Source organism: Panthera onca, chromosome D4, assembly GCF_046562875.1.
Source record: "Panthera onca isolate mPanOnc1 chromosome D4, mPanOnc1 haplotype 2, whole genome shotgun sequence".
Taxonomy (NCBI): Eukaryota; Metazoa; Chordata; class Mammalia; order Carnivora; family Felidae; genus Panthera; species Panthera onca.
In genome coordinates this window covers 32,838,669-32,863,340 of record NC_138351.1, presented here as the reverse complement: position 1 = coordinate 32,863,340, position 24,672 = coordinate 32,838,669, and the positions used below count along the sequence as shown (strand labels likewise).

The following is a 24,672-nucleotide window of genomic DNA, read 5'->3' as shown; positions in this document are numbered from 1 at the left end:
ATACCAACAGGACACTGACTTGATTAAAAATCTCCTACTCTCTCTCATCAAAACCCAGAAACCATTACATCTTGAAACTGCTTAAAATATTTTTGGGACTCCTTCAGAAATAGATCACTATATCAATACAGTTAAGAAAATCAGTGCTGCTCCCTTATAGAAAAACTACTTTTATCTAAAATACCACTTGATTTTATTTAGAACTGGCTCAGTGATTCTGTGCAATAATGAAGGCTACGCAAAGGTACTCAAAGGCATGCACCACAGGGTAGGAATAGCTTGAAAAATCTTAAAGAATGCTGAAAGCAATGACATTATCCTAGGACACTTCCCAGATGAGCTTTTAATTACAGCCTAGCATAAGTTACCCTGCAAGTCCTAAGTGATGCTATGGAATTTCCATCTGATTTCAATCCCACGGTAGAGCCTTGACACTGTTAAAAGCAGTTTAACCTATTTAAATGTCGTGTAACACTAATGAGCTGTGGATTATCCCCGGAGAAAAAGGGCACAAAGGCATTCATGGACAGGTAAAGAACTTTGGTTCAAGGTATCTGTTCTGCAAAAAGCAATCGTAATTGGAAAGATTGACAGAAAACATTTTAATTATGTTAACAACCCTATATGCAATATATAGATATTTTATAAGAATGCTTCTCTCAAAATCACAGTATGGTAGAGTGGTTGCCAAGTATGTGCTTTCCTGAATTGGGATCTACCACTTACTAGCTGTCCAACATTAGGCAAGTTACTCTTAAATCTCAGTTATTTCCACTTACCACATAAAAAAGTATGTACATCACTGAGTTTTTATAAGGATTATATAAAAACAATCCAGGTAGAGTACTTGTTAGAATAATACTGTGTCAGGCACTGTACAAGATAATTATGGGGCGCCTGGGTGGCTCAGTCGGTTGAGCGGCCGACTTTGGCTCAGGTCATGATCTCGCGGTCTGTGAGTTCGAGCCCTGTGTCGGGCTCTGTGCTGACAGCTCAGAGCCTGGAGCCTGTTTCGGATTCTGTGTCTCCCTCTCTCTGACCCTCCCCTGTTCATGCTCTGTCTCTCCCTGTCTCAAAAATAAATAAAAGGTTAAAAAAAAAATTTAAAAAAAAAAGATAATTATTAAATTAAGCTAGTATACTTTAAAAAGAATACTTCAAAATAATTTACTAAAAAATCAAAACAAAAAGAACCTTGGTTTCTGAGGTAAACTGACATTGCTATTTTAAGTGGGAGAGGAAGAGAGAGAGGGAGAGCGAGAGCGAGTGAGGGAACACCGTAAGAGCATGGAAGACCACACAGTTTTCATGTGATTATGAAAACTCTTAACAATGTTTAAGGATTTGAACTTTGCTGAATAATTACTCTTTCTTAACATATGGTATAGAAGGGGCTCCTGGCTCGCTCAGTCAGTGGAGCATGCAACCCTTGATCTCGGGGTTGCGAGTTCGAGCCCCATATTGGGTGTAGAAATTACTTAAAAATAAAATCTTTAAAAAAATAACTTCCATAAACATTTTCCATGTTTACATATATACTTCCTTATTCAAACTACTAGGTGTTTTCTAGATTTCTCTTCGTAGAAATCAGGTAAAATTTAGAAATCAAGATCTCTAAAAGGGGAACGCTCTTGCACTATTGGTGGGAATGCAAACTGGAGCAGCCACTCTGGAAAAGAGTATGGAATTTCCTCAAAAAACTAAAAACAGAGCTACCCTACAACGCAGCAATTGGGCTATTAGGTATTTACCCAAAGGGTACAAAATGCTGATTTGAAGGGGCACGTGCACCCAATGTTTATATCAGCACTACCAATAGCCAAATTATAGAAAGCCCAAATGTCTAAAAACTGACAATGGATAAAGATGTGGTGTGTATATACATACATATGTACACACACACACACACACACACACACACACACACACAACGGAATATTACTCAGTGATCAAAAAGAATGAAATCTTGCTATTTACAACAATGTGGATGGAACTAGAATGTATTATACGAAGCGAAATAAGTCAGTCAGAGAAAGACAAATACATATGATTCCACTCATGTGGAATTTAAGAAACAAAACAGATGAACATAGGGGAAGGGAAGGAAAAATAAGATAAAAACAGAGAGAAGCAAACCATAAGAGATTTTATGAGCTGTATGAATTTAAAAAAAATTTTTTTTAATGTTTATTTATTTTTAAGAGACAGAGTGTGAGTAGGGGAAGGGCAGAGAGAGAGAGAGAGAGAGAGAGAGAAAGGGAGGGAGAGGGAGAGAGGGAGAGGGGGAGAGGGAGAGAGGGAGAGAGGGAGAGAGGGAGAGGGAGAGGGAGGGAGGGAGGGAGGGAGGGAGAGAGAGGGAGAGAGAGAGAGAGAGAGAGAGAGAGAGAGAGGAAGGGAGACACAGAACCTGAAGCAGGCTCCAGGCTCAGAGCTGTTAGCACAGAGCCAGACAGGGGGCTCCAACTCAGGGACTGCGAGATCATGTCCTGAGCCCAACTCGGACACTTAACTGACTGAGCCACCCTGGCGCCCTGGTCCTGTTGGTATTCTTAAAGCATGAGAGATGGAAAAAAATATTCCAAGGAGGGAATAACCAGTCCAGCACAACAGTAACATTACTGGGCTTATTCTAGATATTTTCTAGGTTTCTAAGGATGATAAAACATCCTTACAGTGCATTTTTAAATTAAGTTTATTTATTTTGAGAGAGACAGTGGGAGTGGGGGAAGAGAGGGAGAGAGAACCCCAAGCAGGCTCTGCACTGACAGCCGATACAGGGCTCGAACTCACGAAACTGTAAATCACAAACTGAGCAGAAACCAAGGGTTGAACACTTAACTGACTGAGCCACCCAGGTGCCCCCAGTTTAAGTATCTAATAGCCATATTCTACTGATTCACTTGGAACTTACTACTCAATAAAATTCTATTACTGCTGCTAAGCCATACACTCCAAAAGCACTACACAATGTATGCTCCATCCAAGGAATCAAGAACTTTTTTATTAGCTTAGTAAGATCATTATGTACTTTACTATAGTTTTTAACTTACTTTTCCAGTAACCATGGGAAACAAGATTAACAAGATTTGCTATCCATCTTTATTGGGTCATGTCTATACCAACCTTCTGTTATTTGAGATTCTTATCCAGAAGCTCATCTATTTTATACTTTGTTTTATATAGTCTTTTTCTCCTTTTAAAGATGTAAATGACATTTACCTACCACTAAGCTTCTGTCATCTTTTATCTCTTAAAGATAGTTCAACTATTATATCTTTTAAGTTGCCAACAGTGACACATTTAATTATAACACATAAAAGTATTTAGGACAAATTAATTTTAGTAAAAGAGAGTCTAAACCCAATAAGCATGAGAAGACTAACATTTATTCTAATGAAGACAAATATCTCCTTCTTTAAAAAAACAAAAAACAAAACAACAACAAAAAAACCCCAGCCAAATCAATGCTGAGGTACAGTGATTTGTGCCCTAATTACACCAAACTCAGGCCTATCCCTGGAAAAGTCCTACTCCAATAGCAAGAGCCCCTAAACTGTTGAAAATTTAATAAGCCTTGGTTTGCTTAGTGTTTAAAGCTTAATACCCTATTTCTTTGCCATGCCATTCTGTACAATATACTTTGCCAATACTAGATGCTTTACTGGATTATTTCTTCTATTCTCTAAGAAATAAAACTCAAAGCAAATCAGGAACTCTAATTATTGATAGCAAATATACAGAGAGCTTAAGTTCCCTATACAGTATTCTTGACTCTTTGCTACATCATTCATAAACTCATAAACTGATTACAACCAACACACCAACTCCAAACCCTTTCTATCTCAGCCTTGATTTACCAATAATGCCAGTTCTGGCCAATTCTAGATCTTAATATTCATTCTAGTTGTTGGTTATATGATGTCCTATTTGTTGTAGGAAGTCTCATTTGAAATAAGCAACGTTGGCAAGTTAGCCAAAACCATAAGAAATATCAGAAAAGTAGATTAAAGTGATCTACTTTTGACCCCTTTCCAGGTATCCTGGAACTCTGGGTTAACAGCAAAGTATTTTATACCATTTTATGGCAAGAAAAATCACAACTAGTTTTGGATACTGAACTCTTATACTAGATAAAGATTTGGTAGTCTAATATTTCCACACATTAAGGTTATCATGATGACTCAAGTTCATTTAGTGTGTTGAATAAATACTAAATCTGCCCCAATGGTAACTTTTATAGTAGGATTTTGAAAATAGGTAATTAAAAAAAAAAAAAAATTCCGTTTTAGAATCTTGACCCTCAAGGCAAGTTCTTAACAGTTTTCAAATGAACATTTAAAAACATTTCATTGGGAGAGGGGGAGAAGGGAGTGACTGCTGGGTATGGGGATTTTTGTGGGGAAGGAATAAAAATCTTCAAAAATTACTTTGTGGTCATGAACAATCCTGTGAATACACTAAAAACACTGAACTGTACCCTTTAAATGGGTAAACTGTGTATGTGAATTTTCTCAGTAAGCTATTCAACAAACATTCTTAACCTCATCCTAAAAGCTACTACTCTACATGTTATTACATGCTTTCTAAAACATTACTGAATACACATAAACAAAAAAACCCACTAATATCACAGAGGAAGAGACAAAGAGAAACTATTACATGCTAAATTAAGCCAGGTATTAAGATACCAAAAACAACAAACCACTTAGGAGCCAGAGATGACTAAGCATTAAGAAGCCCTTATTACAACCATTAAACAAAGGATAACAGACTGAACATGACCCCTAAAAGATTTCTCCAGAGAGATTATTATTTGAAAACAATCTTGGATGGAAGGCTTTGCTTCTATAAACAAAAATATGAATGAAGTCCTCAATAGCATGAGCACTTACTCATCATACTCGATATGATAAATAACGTCTTCATCAGCAGCAACAGAGTCTGAATTAGACGTAGAGGGCACACTGTCCAATTTATTTGTGTTCTCTTTGGAATTATGATTTACATTTCCATTAGTCCTTTTACAAGAACTGCCATTCTTCAGTGGAGTTTTGCCACGTGAATGTCCATCAGAAGCTCTAGTAACACTACGTATACGGGCTTCAAACCAAGCACCAAGGCCGACATCTCTGGCATCCACCAATTCATTTACCTAAAAAAAGTTTAAAATTAGTTAATGAAGCTTAATTTCATCTATTGCTTCAAAAACCATACTATAACTCAAGTTACTGTGAGAATTATCAAGGTTAATAACATTTGCAGCTATTCATGTTTAATTTCAAAGATTAGATCAGAACTATTCTTTTTGGACTATACTGTGAAATCTGTTATTTACTAATATGAAAATTAACTTTCCTTCCAATTTTGTTCAATGAAATAGATGTTTTCTTTTACTCCTTGCCTGGGTCTACATTAGACTTTTAAAAATATCATTCTTGTGTTCCCAAGAGTTGTTCTAGCAAGTCATTAAATAAGTATTTCACTTAGTGAAAAGCAGGGACTTCATAGTATTGTGGCTGTTATTGATTTGCTCCATTAATTTCTTCAGAATCCTAGCAATAACTTATATAGTCAGTTCAACAGAAAACAGTTAAGTATTAAACAGAAGAAACTTGAAAATGGGGGAAATTATACACATGAATAAAGAGAAGAATCTAGTGAACCTATATATATAAAATGGGGTAAGTTCCACTACCTGTTAATAATTCACTAACAAATACATTATTTAGTATTTCAAAGAACAAAGAAAATAAAAAAGAGAACAGATGTATAAGATGCAAAATAGATGTAACTCAGGTCTAGTGGATGATTCAGAACTAAACCATGCAATCTGACAAAAGGAAAACTGTACATTAGAAAATATGACTATCAGGGGCGCCTGGGTGGCTCAGTCAGTTAAGCGTCCGACTTTGGCTCAGGTCACAATCTCACGAGTCGTTGAGTTCCAGCCCGTATCAGGCTCCACGCTGACAGCATGAAGCCTACTGGGGATTCTCTCCCTCTCTCTCTGTACCTCCCTGGCTCATGGTCGCTCTCTCTCTCAAAATAAATAAGTAAATAATAAATAAATAAATAAATAAAATATACATGTATATGTACATATAAATAAAATATATATGTATATATATAAAGGTTTCAAACTACCAAGCTAACATACAAGGTAGACTATAGACAAAACCAAAAAATATTAACAATCACTGCCATTAGAGGTATAATATCTGACCAAAAGTACTGTAAATAATGAATACAACAGCAAATGAAAAGTTTCAAAGACATAATAACATCTGACATAATATGAGAACAAAGAGTTTAGGAGGACAGAAAAAGATGTAAGGGTAAACCAGTCTAGACATAAGAAAGAATCAGAGCTGAAACACGACATACTTTACACAAATTAATTCATTTGGACACAAATGCTTTTCTTCAATAGTCACTGACAAATTTAAAGACATTTACTTTCTTACAGGCAACATTAGGTAAAACAAAAACTAAAGTTAAGGTCTATCATACTTGGGAGAATAAACTGAGACTATTCTTTCACAGCAAATCAAAATATAAGATTGTATGTAGCACTACATAATTATAGAAGAAAATGTGGCATGCAATGGATACTGAAATAGTAACAGGAAACATAAGGAAATCTAAAAATACTCCCATTGCTTATACATCACACATAAGAGAACTTACTATCTCAAAGAGGTAGGACATCTTTTGAGTACAGCAACCTGAGACTTATAATTGTAAACAAGATCTACAAATTTTCATTAAGCATATGACAATGTATATAACCTGGGTGGGGAAAAAATGCCTTTTAATTAAAAAGTAAGGTTTTAGCACATTATGTGGACATACTAAACTAGGTCAAATTTGAATGTGTCAAAATGCATGCAAGAAGTTAAAGGTAAAGCCTAGGTTTTGAATATAGTATAGAAGACGGTACTTAATATGATTAACATGAAAATAGGATACTGCCATGGTAAATTTCTTGGATTTCATGGTAATCCAGTTCAAATTCAGAACTGATTGATAAAAAGTTAGGATATGTTATGATAAAAAAACCCTCTGTAAAGTAGGTCTAGATGAAACATATCTCAGTAATAATGGCCTTATGTGAAAAACCCACAGCTAACACACTCAATGGTGAAAAACAGAGTTGTTCCGAGGTCAAGAACGAGACAAGGATGTCCACTCTCACCACTTTTATTCAAATTAGCACTGGAAGCCCTAGCTACAGCAATTAGACAAATAAATAAAAGGCATCCAAATGGGGCCGCCTGGGTGGCTCAGTCGGTTAAGCGGCCGACTTCGGCTCAAGGTCATGATCTCACGGTCCGTGGGTTCAAGCCCCGCATCAGGCTCTTGTGCTGACAGCTCAGAGCCTGGAGCCTGTTTCAGATTCTGTGTCTCCCTCTCTCTGACCCTGCCCCATTCATGCTCTGTCTCTGTCTCAAAAATAAATAAATGTTAAAAAAAAAAAATTTTTTAAAAAAAAGGCATCCAAATGGCAAGGAAGAAGTCAAACTCTCATTATTTGCAGATGACATACTATACACAGAAAACTTGAAAGACTCCACCAAATACCTGTTAGTGATAAATGAATTCAGTAAAGTCATAGGATACAAGATCAATGTACAGAACTCTGTTGCATTTCTTTTTGTTGTTATTGCATTTCTATACACTAATAAGGAAATAGCAGAAAAGAAAATAATCTCATTTACAGTTGCACCAAAAATAATAAAATTATCCAGGAATAAACTTAACCAAAGAGGTGAAAGACCTGTACTCTGAAAACTATAAAACACTGATGAAAAAAATTCAAGACACAAAGACAGAAAGACATTCCATGCTCATGAATTAGAAGAACAAATACTGTTAAAACGTCTAGACTATCCAAAGCAATCTACAGATTCAACACAATCCCTATCAAAATACCAACAGCATTTTTCATAGAACTAGAAAAAAAAAATCTTAAAATTTCTATGGAACCAAAAAAAGACCTCGAGTAGCCAAAGCAATGTTGAAAAAAGAAAAACAAAGCTGGAAGTATCACAATTCCAGATTTCAAGTTATACTACAAAAAGAGATAATAATTAAAGCAGTATGATACTGGGGCACCTGGGTGGCTCAGTGAGTTGCACGTTCAACTCTTAATTTCAGTTTAGGTCATGATCCCAGGGTCGTGGGATCAAGCCCTGCATCAGGCTCTGTGCTGAGCATGGAGCCTGCTTAAGATCTGCTGTCTCTCCCTCTGCTCCTTTCTCCTGCTTGCACTCTCTCAAATCAAAAAATAAAAACAAAAAACCCAAAAACACCTAGTATGGTGCTGACACAAAAACAGACATATGGGTCAATGGAACAGAACAGAAAACCCAGAAATAAACCCATAATTATATGGTCATTTAATTGTTGACAAAGGAAGAATAAAGATCCAATGGGAAAAAGTCTCCTCAACAAATGGTGTTGGAAGAACTGGACAGCCACATACAAAAGAATGACACTGGACAACATTCTTACACCAAACACAAAAATAAATTCTAATGTGGGACCTAAAATCATCAAAATCCTAGAAGGGAGCACAGGCAGTAGTGTCTCCGACACTGGCCATAGTATCTCCTCAGTATGGCCATATGATTTGTCATAAATCACTATACTCAGGGAAGGGAAATAAAAGGAAAAATAAACAACTACGACTACATTAAAATAAAAAAACTTCTGCATAGTGAAGGAAACAATCAACAAAACTCAAAGGCAACCTAATGAATGGGAAAAGATATTGGCAAATGACATATCCAATAAAGGATTAGTGTCCAAAATATATAAAGAACTGATAAAACTTAATACTCAAAAAACAAACAATCCAATTAAAAGATGGGCAGATGACATGAATAGACATGTCTCCAAAAAAGACATACAGATGGCCAACAAACATGTGAAAAGATGCTCAACATCACTTATCATCAGGGAAATGCAAATCAAAACTACAAGGAGATATTACCTTACACCTGTCAAAATGGCTAAAATCAAAAACACAAAAAGCACCCAATGTGGGTGAGGATGTGGAGAAAGGGGAACCCTCCTGCACTGTTGGTGGGAGTACAAACTGATGCAGCCATTGTAGATAACAGTATAGAGGTTCCTCAAAAAGTTAAAAATAAAACTACCTTATTATTCAGTAAAGCACACTACTGGGTGTTTATAAAGGATACAAAAACACTAATTTGAAAGGCTATATTCACCCATGTTCCACCATTATTTACAACAGCGAAATTATAGAAGTAGCCCAAGTATCCATAGATAAATGAATAAAGACATGGTGTATACACACACAGACACAGACACACACATGTAGTATTATTCAGCCATTAAAAAGGAATGAAATCTTTGCATTCCTTTATTTATTATTATTTGCAATAACATGGATGGAGCTAGAGAGTACAATGCTAAATGTCAGTCAGAGAAAGGCAAATTCCATGATTTCACTCATGTGGAATTTAAGAAAACAAATGAACAAAAGAAAAAAAAAAGAGAGAGACAAACCATGAAACAGACTGAACTACAGAGAACAGCCTGGTGGTTATCAAACCGGAAGTGAGCGGGGGATGGATGAAATAGGTGATGGGTTGGGGTGCCTGGGTTAAGCATCAGACTCTTGATTTCAACTCAGGTCATGAACTCATTCGTGGGTTCATGAGATCAAGCATGGTGCCTTCTCTCATCCCACCCTCTGCACGCACTCTCAAAATAAATAAATAAACTTTAAAAAAAAAAAAGGGAAATAGGTGATAGGGATTAAAGAGTACACTCATCATTATGAGCACTAATATACAGAATGTTGCATCACTATACTGCACATGTGAAGCTGATATAACTGTGTTAACTATACTGCAATAAAATAAAAAGAAATACAAAATCTAAACACCTCTACCCTGAATAAACAAACGGAATTCTTATATAAAAATCTTCCTATCACCATGGTGTGGGTGGGAGGGGAAGGTGGGCTCACTGACAAGTTGTTTATGGTCTATCTAGAAAGAGGTAATCTATCCTCAGCCAGCAAGTACCTCCCCCAAAGAGGTCAAAACATCAAAACATGTAAAGATACAGGAAAACAAATTAATGGGGGAGAGGTGTTTGAGCTGAAGTCATTAGATAAAGTTAAAAACAAAACAAACCCAATTATATAAATTAGGTAAATATAAAAAACATAGCCACATTCAGAGAAGAATCTACCACATCCAAGTAGGTGATATAAAAAAAGAAAAAAAGGAAGTATGGGAGGCAAGGAGAAATCATTAAAAAATGAAATATCAACAAATACTAGAAAATTTACTATATGCCAGGTGTACTCCTAAGCACTTTATATGTTCTGTTTAAAACACACCAGCTCTGCAGATAAACCTAGGTTTAAGTTTGTCTCTAACATCTACTAGATATAACCTAGAACAAATTACTTAACCTCCCTCACCTCAGCATCTTTATATACTTTGCTGTGTATTAAGAGATTGGGTGACAAAATCCACATGATGTGCCAACCTAGCAAGCATAGACACAAATGAAACAACTTTGCCTCCTTCTGCTAAGTATCAGTATGTCCAATTATAAGACTCATTAAACCTCAGTATAGTCTTAATACCATAGTCTTCTTAGTAAAGATATTAGCAGTTTATAATTATGCTCATTAACTCCTTTAATAACTATAATACAAAGTCATTCTTATTTTCGAATGAGGTACAGAAGTAAATACACTAGTCCTCAGAAGATACACAGCTAGAAGTGGGAACTGTGATAAAGCTGATACAGGTTTCTCTGACTCTGGGACTCTCTCACTATATCATGTTGTTTTCTAAAATTTACAAATCAGAGAACAATGTGGTTCCATTTACATAGAGTTCAGAAAGAAAATAAGGGATGCCAATATAGGTTAAAGGTTATTAAGAGGTTATTAAAGGGTAATAATAGGATAAAGTTAATAAAAAGTGAAGAAATAATTACCATAGAAATTTGGGTTATTAGTGGGGCGCCTGGGTGGCTCAGTCAGTTAAGTGTCCAACTTCAGCTCAGGTCAGGATCTTGTGGTTTGTGAGTTCGACCCCCACGTCAGGCTCTGTGCTGACAGCTCAGAGCCTGGAGCCTGCTTCAGATTCTGTGTCTCCCCACTTTCTCTGTCTCTCCCATGTTCATGCTCTGTCTCTCTCTGTCCCTCAATAATAAATAAACATTTAAAAAAATTTTTTTAGAAGTTTGGGTATTAGTTACAACTAGGGAGGAGGGAGTAAGAATCAAGAGGGGGCCCCTGGGAAGTTCATGGGGGACTGCTTTATATTTCCTAATTTGGTGGTATTTACAGACATTGACTTCATAATATTTCACTAAGCTCTACTTTTTTGTATTGTCTATTACACTTCATAATCAAAAAGGTTAAAAATCAAGAAGAGCTGCACTATATGTAAAAGAAAATACTAAAGTATCCAGGAATTTTACTTAGTAATTATTGTGAAGTTTCCTCTTTCCTTTATTTCCTATAATGAGCATTAGAATATATGTAAAATTTAACAGTGCCACACACTTAACTAAACTCTAAAGGGCTTATTAGCATCATCATTCCAGAGTTATTTAGGCCAAGATGACAGTCATTTCAACAGTAGGATCTACTGTGAGTCATTCAAAGCTTCTGCATCCAAAAACCAGAACCAAACTCTATTTAGGTATTAAAAGTCCACTTTGTTTGAGAAAATTACCTCTCAGAAACAATGGGAACGGATGGACCCAGCCTCTGCACAATCTTCCACAGGCTGAGTGTGATAATGATACCTAGTTTCATTATGAAAAGATGTCTGAAACTGACCAAATGTTGCTCAGTTACCAAATAGGGCGAAACAAGAATGACGGTGGGTAAGAATTTCATTAAAATTCTATCTTCATGTATTAAGTTTAAATGTTTACCCTTGCCACTTTTGAGATACTAACTTGAAAATGCATTTTTTTGTATCCACTTGAGGTCCAAAGAAAAGTTTAGGCAAAAAGGAAAGCCCCAAATCTGTTTGCTCATCCATAAAGCAATTTTAATTACAGACAGTCCTATGTCTATGAAAGGAAAATCTTTGCAAAGCAAAAGTGACATAAGCAGTAATTCAAGATAAAGGCAAAAAAAACCCTCCCAATTTTACTGAGCTAGGAACAATTTAATTTTGATGAGACTTGCTTAAAGGAAAATATTCAAAACAAACCAATTTAAAGGTAGCAGCTTCTAAGAGTTTTCAGGTTAGCCAAAGATAAGTTTTAATAGCTAACAACATTCCATGAAAACAGGGGGCAATATCATTTGTTTATCCTTGCATCTCTAATATCTAGTACAAATATATACTAGATAACCATTTATTCGATGAATGAATTACCCAGAAATAAGCACTTCTACATCAAAAAAAAAAAAAAAAAAAATCAGTGAAAATTTCAAATACCTATGACAATTACTAAGCTTAATGAAAAAAGCAAATAAATCTGTTACTCTCTTCAACTAGTAAGTTAAATGCAGCTCTGACTAAACATTACAAATAACAGCCTTTTGAGAGTTTAAGTTCCAGCTTGTATGTGTGTTTCATGTGTTTCCTAAATGAGGAAAGGGAGACCATGTAAAACTTGCCACATTTGTACCACTGGGAAGCAGCTGAACTGGAATTTGAAAGCAAGTCTGATGACAAAACTGAATACCTTAACCTCTACGCTATATATTAACATGAAATATAAGAGTTGTTTAAAAAGTTAGGTACATGAGGGGTGATTGACCAGCTCAAGTCAGTAGAGCATATGACTCTTGACCTCAGGGCCATTACTCAAGCCCCACACTGGATGTAAAGCTTTAAAAAAAAAAAAAAAACCGACAAAAAATACTCCTGTGTCCTATACATAAAATCCTCTTTAAAAAGAAAAAAAAAAGAAGAAAAAAAAATGTATTAAAAAAAGTTAGGTGCTAGAAATAGTGGGCAAAGTAGTAATACTGAAAATGAAATGCATAGATCTGCTGAGAAAAGCAGTTTCTCATAATGGTCTTCTGAATTTGGTTGGAGACATGGAAGGGTACTGAGAAATATGCTAAACAGAAAGAATTTAAGTTGACTAGACAGCTTAACCTGGACAATACATAAGCTGGCCCTCCTATGAAAATAAATTCTATACCTTCACTGCCCAAAATCTATCAAGTCAAATGTAGCAGCTTCTCAACTGTTACCCTTAGCCAAGAAGTCAAAATGTAAACTTAACATAGATACAGATGGCTACATACATATTTATGGATATATGGATATACAGGAATTATATATACATACATAAACCTCCTTAGTCTGGCATCTAAGGGTAATAAGAGCAATGATACTCCAGTAGCAAGAAGCATACCTAGTCCCCAGATCTTGGTTTCTAATACCATTCCCCAATTAAAGAATCAAGGCTCCTTAAGGAAATGGTTGATTCCAGGGCTGGGGCAGAAATAACTAAGATGAGCCTGGAGCAACTTCTAGGGCCAGAAAGAAGGTGCTTTAACAAAAACAAAAAACCCCACAAAAATGGAGGTATACTGAAGGGATATGTGGAAAAAAATATCCCTACTGATGTGAATAAATGACTAACAAAAAATAAATGGGGGAAAAGAGATCAGTCTCTCATGTAGAATTCCCAATACATTTTGTAGGTAATCTACCCTTCATGAAGTAGAGTTCATAACTCCCTCCTTAAGTTTGGGCTACAGGTAGGGACTTCATCTCAAAGACTACAGCATGGAAAAAGGGGGAGGGGAAGAGTAACTTCACAGTGAAGAAACTTGACAAATGTTACCTCAGCCAGGTAATTAAGGTTCATAGCAACAGGGATAACTTAACTACTGATGTAAAAACCCAAGCTATAATTAGCAAATGGAATGCTGATAGCTTGTGCCCTACATAGGATGTGATGAAAATAGCACTATACTTCTGTGGTTTTCCTCCAAAAATATGTAAATCCAGTCTAATGATGAGGAAAACAAGATGAATACTAATAGAAGGGTATTTTACAAAGTATCTGACCAGTACTCCTCGAAACTGTCAAGGTCATCAAAAAGAAAAGTCTGAAAAACTGTCACAGCCAAGAGGAGCCTAAGGAAATTCAACAACCATTCTCTATCACACTAATGTAAATATGGTACCCTAGATGGGATTCTGGAATAGAAAAAGGACATTAGATAGAAGCTAAGGAGACAGGGTTCATTAATTATAACTAATGTACCATAGTATCATTAATGTAAAATGCTAAAGTTAACAGGGCAAACCAGGTGTGTAATATATGGAAAATTCTAGTATCTTCCCAATTATGCTATAAATCTAAAATTGTCCTAAAATAACAAATTTATTTAGAAAAAAAACATAGAAAATACTGGTTACTCAGAGGGATGAAATCTCCAAAAGGGGACTTTCAATATTAATAATTCTGTCTAAATTTTGAGTACTACATAAAAGTTTTTTTAAATTTATTTATTTTAATGTTTTATTTATTTTTAGAAAGAGAGAGCATAAGCAGGTGAGGGGCTGAACGAGAGGGACACAGAATCCGAAGCAGGCTCCAGGCTCTGAGCTGTCAGCACAGAGCCTGACGCGGGGCTCAAACTCACAAGCTGTGAGATCATGACCTGAGCTGAAGTTGGATGCTTAACCGACTGAGCCACCCAGGCACCCCCATAAAAGTTTTAATTGATATGTCTTGCTCATATCATGTTAATTTATTCCCAGACTTTACATTTTCTTATTGTAAGTTTTTTTTCTTTTACTAAATGATGGTAACAAGGAAAGCTATTGGTATTTAAAGAGCCACCTTACTGACTGTTCACATCCTTCTAATAGGTTTATCTTAGTCTTTCCATATATCCATAAATAACTTTGCCTTCTCCAATATTTACACTTTGTTGTTCTCCTGCCTATCTGCATCATCTAGAAAGACGTTAAGTAACAGCATTAACTGACTTCTGTGGCTCCTGTCTTTAATGGGAAGGCTTTTGGCTTTTCCCCACTATTATATGAAGTATGGTTTAAAATATTCATCCACTCCCCTTGTTTCACTTACCAAGGATTTTTTAAAATTTAGAAATGGACCCCCCCTTTTAAGATTAGATCACTTATTTATTAATATGATGAATTATATTACTATATTGGGGGTTGGGTGAAATGGGTGAAGGGAGTCAACTGTGTGGTAACAGAAGGTAACTAGACTCGTGGTGATCACCTCGTAGTGTTATCAAATTATAAAGCTGTACACCTGAATTTTAGGTGGCAAACTATAAAGCTATATAACTTGAAACTTCTATTTAAAAAAAAAATCCAAATAATGAACTACCCCACTTCTTGACAAACCATACTTGGTCAAGGTATTATGTTCTTTTAACATATAATCATAGTTTTATTTGCTAAATATAACTTAGGTTTTACATCAATAACTTAGTGATACTGGTGTCCTTTTTGTCATGTTTTAGAATCAGCATTATATTAAATTTAAAAAGCAACTGGAAGCTTTCCTTTTTTTTAAGATGTGGGTCAATTTAGATAATACAATAGAGGTTTAAGGTAATTTATCAGTGTAGCCATCTAGACCAGGTACTTTGGAGATATAGGTCTTGGTGGGTTTTCTTGATTCTATATACATATGGACTTTCTGCATTTCTCCTTAGATCAAAAATTATCTCTATTTGCATTTTCTTAAATAATTTATTTCAGCTACCAATTTTTTAAATTTTCGCCTTAAAAATGCTCTAAAAAATTGAGTCTAGGTCCCAATTTGTCCCAACCAGTATGAATGAAGAAAAATAGTTTTAAGGATAGAAAAGGATGAAGGAAACTGTCAATTATTTCTACAAAATTTATTAGAATTTGAAAAAGTTGGTAGATACAAGGGTCAATAAATATTATCAATTGCACTTCCATATGTATGCAAACAAATCACAATTTTAAAAGATAACCATTTATAATAGCATTTAAAAATGCAGCTACTAGAATAAGATATATAGAGAAAACTGATAATGAGGTAAAGATCGAAGTTGATGGAGACATTATGTTCAAGAATGAAGGTCAATTCTCCAAGTTACTCTATAGATTCAGTTCCCATCAAAATCCCATATTATTTATCTGCAGAGTTTTGGCAAACTAATTTTAAAATTCTTACATCCAAGTGTTAAGCAAGACACCCTTGACTAGGAATAGATCTGGGAGATTGGGGGTAGGGAGGTAACAGTCTACTAGGCTACTAGTACTTAGAATAGTATAAGCACAGAAATACACAAGCAGACCAATGGAACACAGTAGACAGCAGTTATGCAGCATCCTGTGAGTGAACGAGCACTATTTCTAGACAAAAATTCCTAATGAAATTCTAGAACATGTGCACCTAGATACACAAAGGTTCAAAATAGCTGAAACTGGGAAAAGTCCAAATGTATCTATTAATCATGGATTAAATATACTGTAGCATGTTAATAGAATAATGTAATCATGAAAAGTAAAATACAACTATATGCATGAGAATCAAAGCTGTGAAAAAGTAGAATTCCATTAGATAGACTTCAAATATAGGCAAAGCAAATCATTTTTTTAGAGGTAACATAAGTAGTAACACTAAAGAAAAACAAAACAAAATGATCATGATAGTTTACCTCTTCAGATAAGAGGGAGATATGTTCTGGGAGAGGCACACAAAAGGCTTTAAAAAGGAACTGGCATTATTCTACTTAACCTCACTGCAATTACATAGGTTTTTGTTTTATATTCTTTAAACTGTACTTATACATTTTATATACATTTATCTATATACTTCACAATTTTTAAAGACTACTTTTAAAAGTTAAAGTATCAACAGCTCAGTCTTTACTTGCAAATAAGTGAAGATTGATTGCCATTTGAAACATTCTAAAGAGAACAGACATCTGTATTCTCACAACTATGAAGTCTAAAGAAGACAACATACCTTATATAGCCCAATGCCAGGATCAATAAGAAAATCACAAGTTGATGTAGACGGCTGACCAGAAAGTCCCACCCTTGGGGTTTTCTTTACTTTAGGTGGGCTATTAGAACAGGGTTTGGCCTGTACATCAGTCTGTTTAGATGTGCTAGGAAGATCAGGGTCTGGGCGAACTAGTAGCTGAATTATGTCATTCAGTCCAACATCATAGTCAAATAAAGTATATCCATTTTCCAACTAGAAAAAAAGAATAAAAAAGATTAAAATGCTTCTCTAAAAATTTGATCTTTCTACATCTTTAGTTACTCAACTGTCCTAGCCAAATTATTAAAACAAAATTCATAGCAATGCAATTTAGTGAACTTAAAACCATTCCTACTACTTTATGGCCTCAGATGTCAGCATCTTCTCAGGACCTCAATAAATTCTTAAGAATCATTCTGTATTACCTATCAGGAAGACGGATAGCCACTGAAACCAAGAATGTACCATTGCTTCTGTGACTTCAACACCCAGGCAGAAAAACTCTAGATTTCTCACCAGGTCTTATTTATTTTAATTAACAGTATCTGAATCCACTGTAAGAAAGGAAGGTGAATTTTGAAAGTAAGAGGTTTTATGATCTTGTGTTCATAAAGACATTAAGTTAAAAATTTTATGTTTCTGAAGCACAGTAATTTTTTTTTAAATCAAAAAAAAATTGAAGAATAATTACAATTATTGTTCATGGTATTCCACTTGCCTAAAGTTCTCTAATTCTATTTGTAAAGGTTGTCAAGTTGTATCATGAAAAGTCTTCCAGGATGAATAGTGAATAAATTATCTTGCAACTTACCCATATTTTGGTAGAGACCTTGCCCACCTCCCCAATTTGCGGAAGTCCTAATCCCAAATATCTCAGTATGTGACTTTATTTGGAAACAGGATCTTTACAGAAGTAATCAATTAAAATTAGGTCATATGAGTGGGCTCTAAACCACTGTAATTGACATCCTCATAAAAAGTTTAAATTTGGAACACAGAAACAAACACAGAAGGAAGATGTGGAGGCAGCCACCTGACTGGAGCAATGCACCTACAAGCCAAGGAACTTAACAATGGATTGCTGGCAAACACTAGAAGCTGAAGGAAACAAGGATTCTCTATTAGAACCAGGAAACATGACCCTGATGATATTTTGATTTCAGACTCATAGCCTCTGGAAATAGAAGACAATAAATTTCTATCGTTTTAAGCCATGTAAGTTTTGGTACTTTGTTATAGAAACCCTCGAAAACTAAAAGTCTCCATTTTGTTTCTTTATAAAGTCAGTTGGCTATTTCACCATGATACAATAATAAAACCAAACTCCATAAATATCAAAACTATCATTTCCCCAGAAACATTACTAATTTAATCACTATTCATTTCCCCCTCTTTGTATATCATTCCTGTCACCAATCCTCAACTCCCTAACACAATAAGGCCATATTTCCAAAATCCACCAAAGAATGAAAGTTTATCCATAAATATTGATAGACTTACTAAATGTACTAGATGAGTAATTTTAATTCAAGTGGTCCCAAAACACATCTAGCACAATCCTGCACATTACAGGTGTTACAGTTTTAACTACAATATGGGATCAAAAAATTCACAAATTTCCCAGGGGGGAATTAGACACCATCTCACAGGTTAGTTAACATACTTATTCCAAATAAGCCTAAGGAGTCTCTCAGGTCAATAAGCAGATAAATCCCTATAGGGATTAGAGACTGTTTTGTTTTTAAATAAGGTAAGCAAAGGAGTACTGATGCATAGGGGCACTTGTACCCCAATGTTTATAGCAGCACTCTCAACAATAGCCAAATTATGGAAAGAGCCTAAATGTCCATCAACTGATGAATGGATAAAGAAATTGTGGTTTATATACACAAAGGAGTACTATGTGGCAATGAGAAAGAATGAAATATGGCCTTTTGTAGCAACGTGGAAGGAACTGGTGAGTGTTATGCTAAGTGAAATAAGCCATACTGAGAAAGACAGATACTATATGTGTTCACTCTTATGTGGATCCTGAGACACTTAACAGAAACCCATGGGGGAGGGGAAGGAAAAAAAAAAAAGAAGTTAGAGTGGGAGAGAGCCAAAGCATAAGAGACTGTTAAAAACTGAGAACAAACTGAGGGTTGATGGGGGGTGGGAGGGAGGGGAGGGTGGGTGATGGGTATTGAGGAGGGCACCTTTTGGGATGAGCACTGGGTGTTGTATGGAAACCAATTTGACAATAAATTTCATATACTGAAAAAATAAAAAAATAAAAAATAAATAAGGTAAGCAATATTAGCAAACAACAACTTCCTCTAATCCTGAATTCCTGGAGAAAACAAACTCAAGGAGCAAAAAGAACACCTTTTTCATTTGAAACATTCACACCTTCATTTGACATTCTCCAATACTCCTTTCCCCCAAAAAAGGTGAGAACATACTAGTTCTGGAATAGTTAAAAAAGTACAATTTGATCAAACATACAACTATTGCACATTATGACAGTGTTCAAAGCAGAAAATAAAAACTCTGTTAACATTTATAGGGCATGCAAACCAAACCAAAACAGTACAGTACATATAAATTAACTGGAAGGACATTTCCTAAAATGAAGAGAGCTGTGAAGGCAGTAAAATAACTGGAAATCCAAAGTGCTTCCATAAACATTTTTCCATTGAAATCTGAGGCACAAGAGTCAGAGCGATAGTGGGGACATTCTCATATTCAATACCTCTGACTAGTTTCTACCAAGTGATTGGTCCAAATAACATAAGCTGCTTCAAATGGGATTTCGTTTGAAAGGAAAAGCAATGTGTGTAGTAAAACACGAAGCATATCAAGGCATGAGGCCCTATAATAGAAGTTAGGTTTACATTAACATGTAACTTTTCCTTCAATTATTCATGCTTGCTAGGAGAGTCACTTTTACCCAGATTATCTACTCCTTCCCTAATTCATAGGTATTCAGTTTTCAAAAAAAAGTGATTATCAGCCATTGCATAGTAACTTCCACACAGCTAGGCTATTGTGAATAATGTTGGAATGAATGTTACTTGAAAAGTAGTGAAGTGCCCCCAAATTAATGAAAGTGCAGACTGGAATTACTGTCATTTATATTATACTGTAAGAAAGAGATTGAGTCACTTAGAAATTATAAACACCTATGCGTTTCAGGCATGTAACTATAGTCCATCAATGTCTCATAGCTGAAAACATTTCCGACTGCCATCCTAGAAGACAGGGGCACAGTCTTAGAATACTAGAAAGGCAGGAATGGCCCTAGAATTTTTTTATTATTGTTTTTTGGTTTTTTTTGCTAGACTGCAGTCTTCAATTTGTATTGGGTTGAAGTCAGAAATTCCAGGTAACAGCAAGAACTAGAAAAGTGATGCAAGGGAAAACTAGGAAGCAAACACCAACTGACAATTGCTGAGAAGTCAGGGGAGGAGAATTCATTCCAAAGGGGTTACTGATAAAGAATGCAGGTAAAGGGCATGAGGTTGACAACTTTTATGTATCTTTCCCATCACATATATAATATAAATATGACATACACATTCTCTTTCCCCTTTAAATAGGCAAAAACTTTTACTTTGTAATCCATGTGAAAACAGAATCTAGGGGCAAAAGCAACTACTCTGTTTTTCTTCAGCTTTGGTTCATGTCCCATCTACAGTGATACAAATGAAAAAAAGAGGAGGGAAGAAATTCCTTTAAAAGTAGGAAAGCTCCGGATTTTCAAAATATTTAGAGATCCATCAACCTAACTCTTCCCTAAAGATCCAATCCCCAGGATGCACACTCAAACTCCCAGAATAATGTCCAAGTGAGGTTACCCTACTCTAACCAGAACTCACAGCCCAGAACTGCTATTTTGACCCACAAAAGTGGAATCAATTACTCTGCTTCTCAAATTTAATTTGCATAGAGATCACCTGGGGATCTTATTAAAAATATGGATTCTACTTCGATAGGTGTAGCGTGAGGCTCCCAGGTGAAGCTAAGGCTGCAGGTCCTGCTGATTCAGGGACCATACTTTGAAGAGTAAGAAATTAGGAGACCGACTATTTTTCAACTCTGGTGGTCATGAGAATCTCCCATGCGGTCTTGTTATATTCAACCACTTGCAATTCTGGGGTGAGCTGAGCATCTATAATAAATATCCACAAGTGATATATACCAAAGACTATAAGTAACAGTCCTAACAAAAAGGGGTGGGGAATAAGGGAGAAAGGGTACCACTTACATCACAGACACCATAAATTTATCTATGACTTTTTTTCTCACTATGTAGTAAGGGGTGCCTTTTTCTGATAAGCACAAAGGCAGTTTACAAGTGAGAGAAAGCCCTGTGATGCTAATCCAGTAGTTGTCTGCTATAGACATACTACTCTCTCCACGCACTGTGAACTCCAAAGAGATAATAATCACTGCCATGGCTACTTAGCTCACAAAGAAGTAAACAAAACAGAGCAGTGTCATCCTTCTGTCTTCAACTCAATGGGGCACCGAAGGTCCATTCCTCATCCCTACTGGTTTATCACTGAGCTGAAGAAATCAAAGTAGTGAGTTAAGAGTCCTGGGGGAAGAAGTACAAAAGGATAATTACCCTGAACAGTTTTTCCCTAAACCTGGAACTGACTTCCTGGTTTACTGGAAGTCTACTTTGTTGACCTAAATGTAACTCTATTTCTACTTTTTCCTCAAGACAGCCATGTGCAGGTTCTCTTTTTGCATATTTGATAATTAGACTTTAGGCGTGTTGCCCAGGAATATATTCTCATGCTTCATTTCTCTCTCGTGCTGAAGTCACCTAAGTATCCCAGAATTCATGTACTATTATCCCTAGCTAGAAAATAAAACTCAGAAGACTTGATAACCTAATTTTCATCTTTGACCAAAAGATAAAAAAGGGATCACTGGAGGTACAGCAATATAAAGCTACATGGGGTTTAACATACACGATTTCAAAAGCAAGATTTACAACTAAAAATTGAACATGTGTTTTACAAGCCAAACAGTAAATGATCGACGTAAAAGAGCTGCAAACACATATAAAGATGCTACCACTTATTTGGAAACAAAATAGGGGCGCCTGGGTGGCACAGGTCACCATCTCGCGGTTTGTGAGTTCGAGCCCTCATCCGGCTGTGTGCTGACAGCTCAGGGCCTGGAGCCTGCTTCAGATTCTGTGCTTCCCCCTCTCTGCCCCTCCTCCCCTGCTCATGCTCTTTCAATAATAAGTAGACATTAAAAAAAAAATTAAAATAAATTAAAAATAAAAACAAATTAAAATAACCTTGGCTCTTTCTCTGAGTATAATCTTGTTACTCTGAAATTTCTGGGTAGTTTTTGAAGCTAAACCTATGAAGAGAAGAAAAATATTCCTTTCAAATCCTTTGTGGCTATAGGAAAACGTTGGGGTGCCTGGGTGGCTAGTAGGTTGGGTGGCCGACTTCAGCTCAGGTCCTGATCTCACAGCTCCAGAGTTCGAGCCCCGTGTCAGGCTCTGTGCTGACAGCTCAGAATCTGGAGCCTGCTTCGGAGTCTGTGCCTCCCTCTCTCTCTGCCCCAACCCACTTGCATTCTGTCTCTGTCTCTCTCAAAAATAAAAAAAAATTAAAAAATTAAAAAAACAAAACAAAAAAAACGTTACTTCCACCAAATCAACAAGCTACATTTATTCCAAACCACAGAACTGGAGCCAAACTGTGGTCTACCCAACTGGAGAATGCCACCTTTTTTAGTGAATTAAAAAATGATAATAAGGCAAAGACAAAATAGAGACCTGCCTCTAGGTATAGACCATGAGAGACTTCTGGTATAGGTAAAATATTCAATATGTCAGGGCAAGGCCATACCATGCATGTAACTACTAGAGACACCCACAAACACCCTCACTCACTGCCAATACCACTTTCAGCCTTGTACGTACCGCTGGTTATGGTCCAGTTGCAGTGTTAAAAGGTTGGGTGAGGGGGACATTAGAAAGTGAGAACAGGAAGAATAAAACAGCCTTTCGTACTCTTTTCCACTGTGAAAATAATCCCCCTTGCCTATACCTGGCAGCTTAAACCCGATTCCGAATTACATCAAGAGCTCGCTCCTTCAGCCCAAGTCTCCAATCTTGAAGACAGATTTCAACTTTAGAAGAGAAGGTGAAGGAGGGGAGCCAGAAGTTTTGGAAAACCTTCGAATCTTCAGTGTGTTCAAAACCCTTCACAGCGAGCAGGCAGAACTAGAGATCTTGTGCCAAAGAGGAAGCGATTTTTAAGTTTCCCGTCTCCTATCTGCGAGCCGCGGAAGCACTGCGAGCCGTTAGCCGGGTCAGCCCTCCCCACCCGCACCGTGGCATGGCCGCCAGAGCCAGCTGCCCTCCCCGCCTCCAGGGGCGCCGGACCCCACTGAGCGCGGGAAGCGAGGGAACCCAGACGCTCTAGCGGGCTCTGCTGCGAGCTGCTGTTGCCCAGCTGAGAAAGAGGGGTGAGGTCTCCGCGCTCTGGGCGTCCCCTCCTCTCACCCCTCTAGGCGCACTTCCACAACGAGCTGGTAGGGACCCGCTGCACCCCCTCGGCGGGCCCTGGGCCTGCGCTATGAGCCTCGCGAGCTGCCCATCCCAGGAGGAGCCAGGTGCTCTCTACACGCGCTGCGCACCAAGCCCTCCGGCCCGCCGAGCCCACGCGTTTTGGAGGCGCCCTGGAAGCCCGGGCTTCCCGAGAGGGTGCGGTGGGCACGCCTCACCTGCTTGCCCCGGTAGAACAGGCGCTGGCACTCGGGCCGCACGTCGAAGAGCGCCCACACCCGTTCGCGCAGCTCCTCAATTGTGGCTTTGCGAGACACGTCCTCAATGGTGCGCGTCTGGGAGCCGTCGATGGTGCGAACCTGGATCCACATCTTGGCTCCGGGAAAGGGGGCTGGCCGGGCTTTGTCTCCCCCCCTCTTCGGACGCCGCGCCCCGCCCGGCCCGTGCGACTTCCCCAGAGGCTCCGGCTCTCTGCGGGTGGCGGGCGAGCGCGCGCACAAACGGAGGAAACCGACCAGACGCTGGGCCCCACTGGCGGCGGCGACTGCTAGACCTCACGCCCGCCCAGCGGAGCCAAGAAGGAAAGGAAACCGGAACCAGTCGCAGGGTACGCCACTACCGCAACCGCCGCCTCACAAATAGGAAGAAGCCTTGTCTGCGCCGCGCGGAGTGTTTACTTATAGAGAGCTCTAGCTCCCACATGGAGGTCACGGCGCCAACCCGGATCTCGCGAGATCGACGGCCGGTTCCGCCTTAAAGAGGAAGCAGCGAGGGAAGAAGCTACAGACCAGAGAGAACTAAGATGGGAGGGTGCGGGGAGGGCGGGTTGAGGGGCGGGGCTGCCGAGAGCAGTTACATGTCTCTAGGCCTGCACCTGGGCCCTGAACACGCCCTCTAGCCTTTGGGTTTCGGGCCGTTACAAAGCCTACCACAGGGGTTCCCGGCTTAGTACCGGTTTTGGGACTGAGCAACTCCTCAGGTCTAGTGGATACAGCTTATGTGATCTCAAAAACATGTCCAAAATAAACTCTGGCGTCCACTTGTATGATCATGAAAATGGGGGTGCGGGTGGGCACGGCCTAGATTTCTGAGAAAGCACCCAAGGAAGTGAGCCTGTCCCACCGCGCTCGGCGGGACACTGCCCGCCAATGGGG

At 37.7% G+C, this 24,672-nt stretch overlaps 1 protein-coding gene across 2 annotated transcripts in view; it reads right to left on the bottom strand.

Annotated features, from left to right (window-relative positions):
• The window catches only part of UHRF2 (ubiquitin like with PHD and ring finger domains 2), an 83,083-nt gene extending 58,756 nt beyond the window's left edge, over positions 1-24,327 (bottom strand). For both annotated transcript variants that reach the window (XR_014135945.1, XM_060609800.3), the window contains exons 1-3: positions 23,737-24,327; positions 16,972-17,205; positions 4,893-5,152 (exon numbers count right to left, since the gene is read on the bottom strand). Coding sequence is in view for 1 of the 2 variants with exons in the window: in XM_060609800.3 (XP_060465783.1) it covers positions 4,893-5,152; positions 16,972-17,205; positions 23,737-23,889 (647 nt within the window). In the remaining variant the exon portion in view is untranslated. The remainder of the gene's footprint in view (positions 1-4,892; positions 5,153-16,971; positions 17,206-23,736) is intronic.
• Between the last annotated feature and the right edge of the window lie 345 nt (positions 24,328-24,672).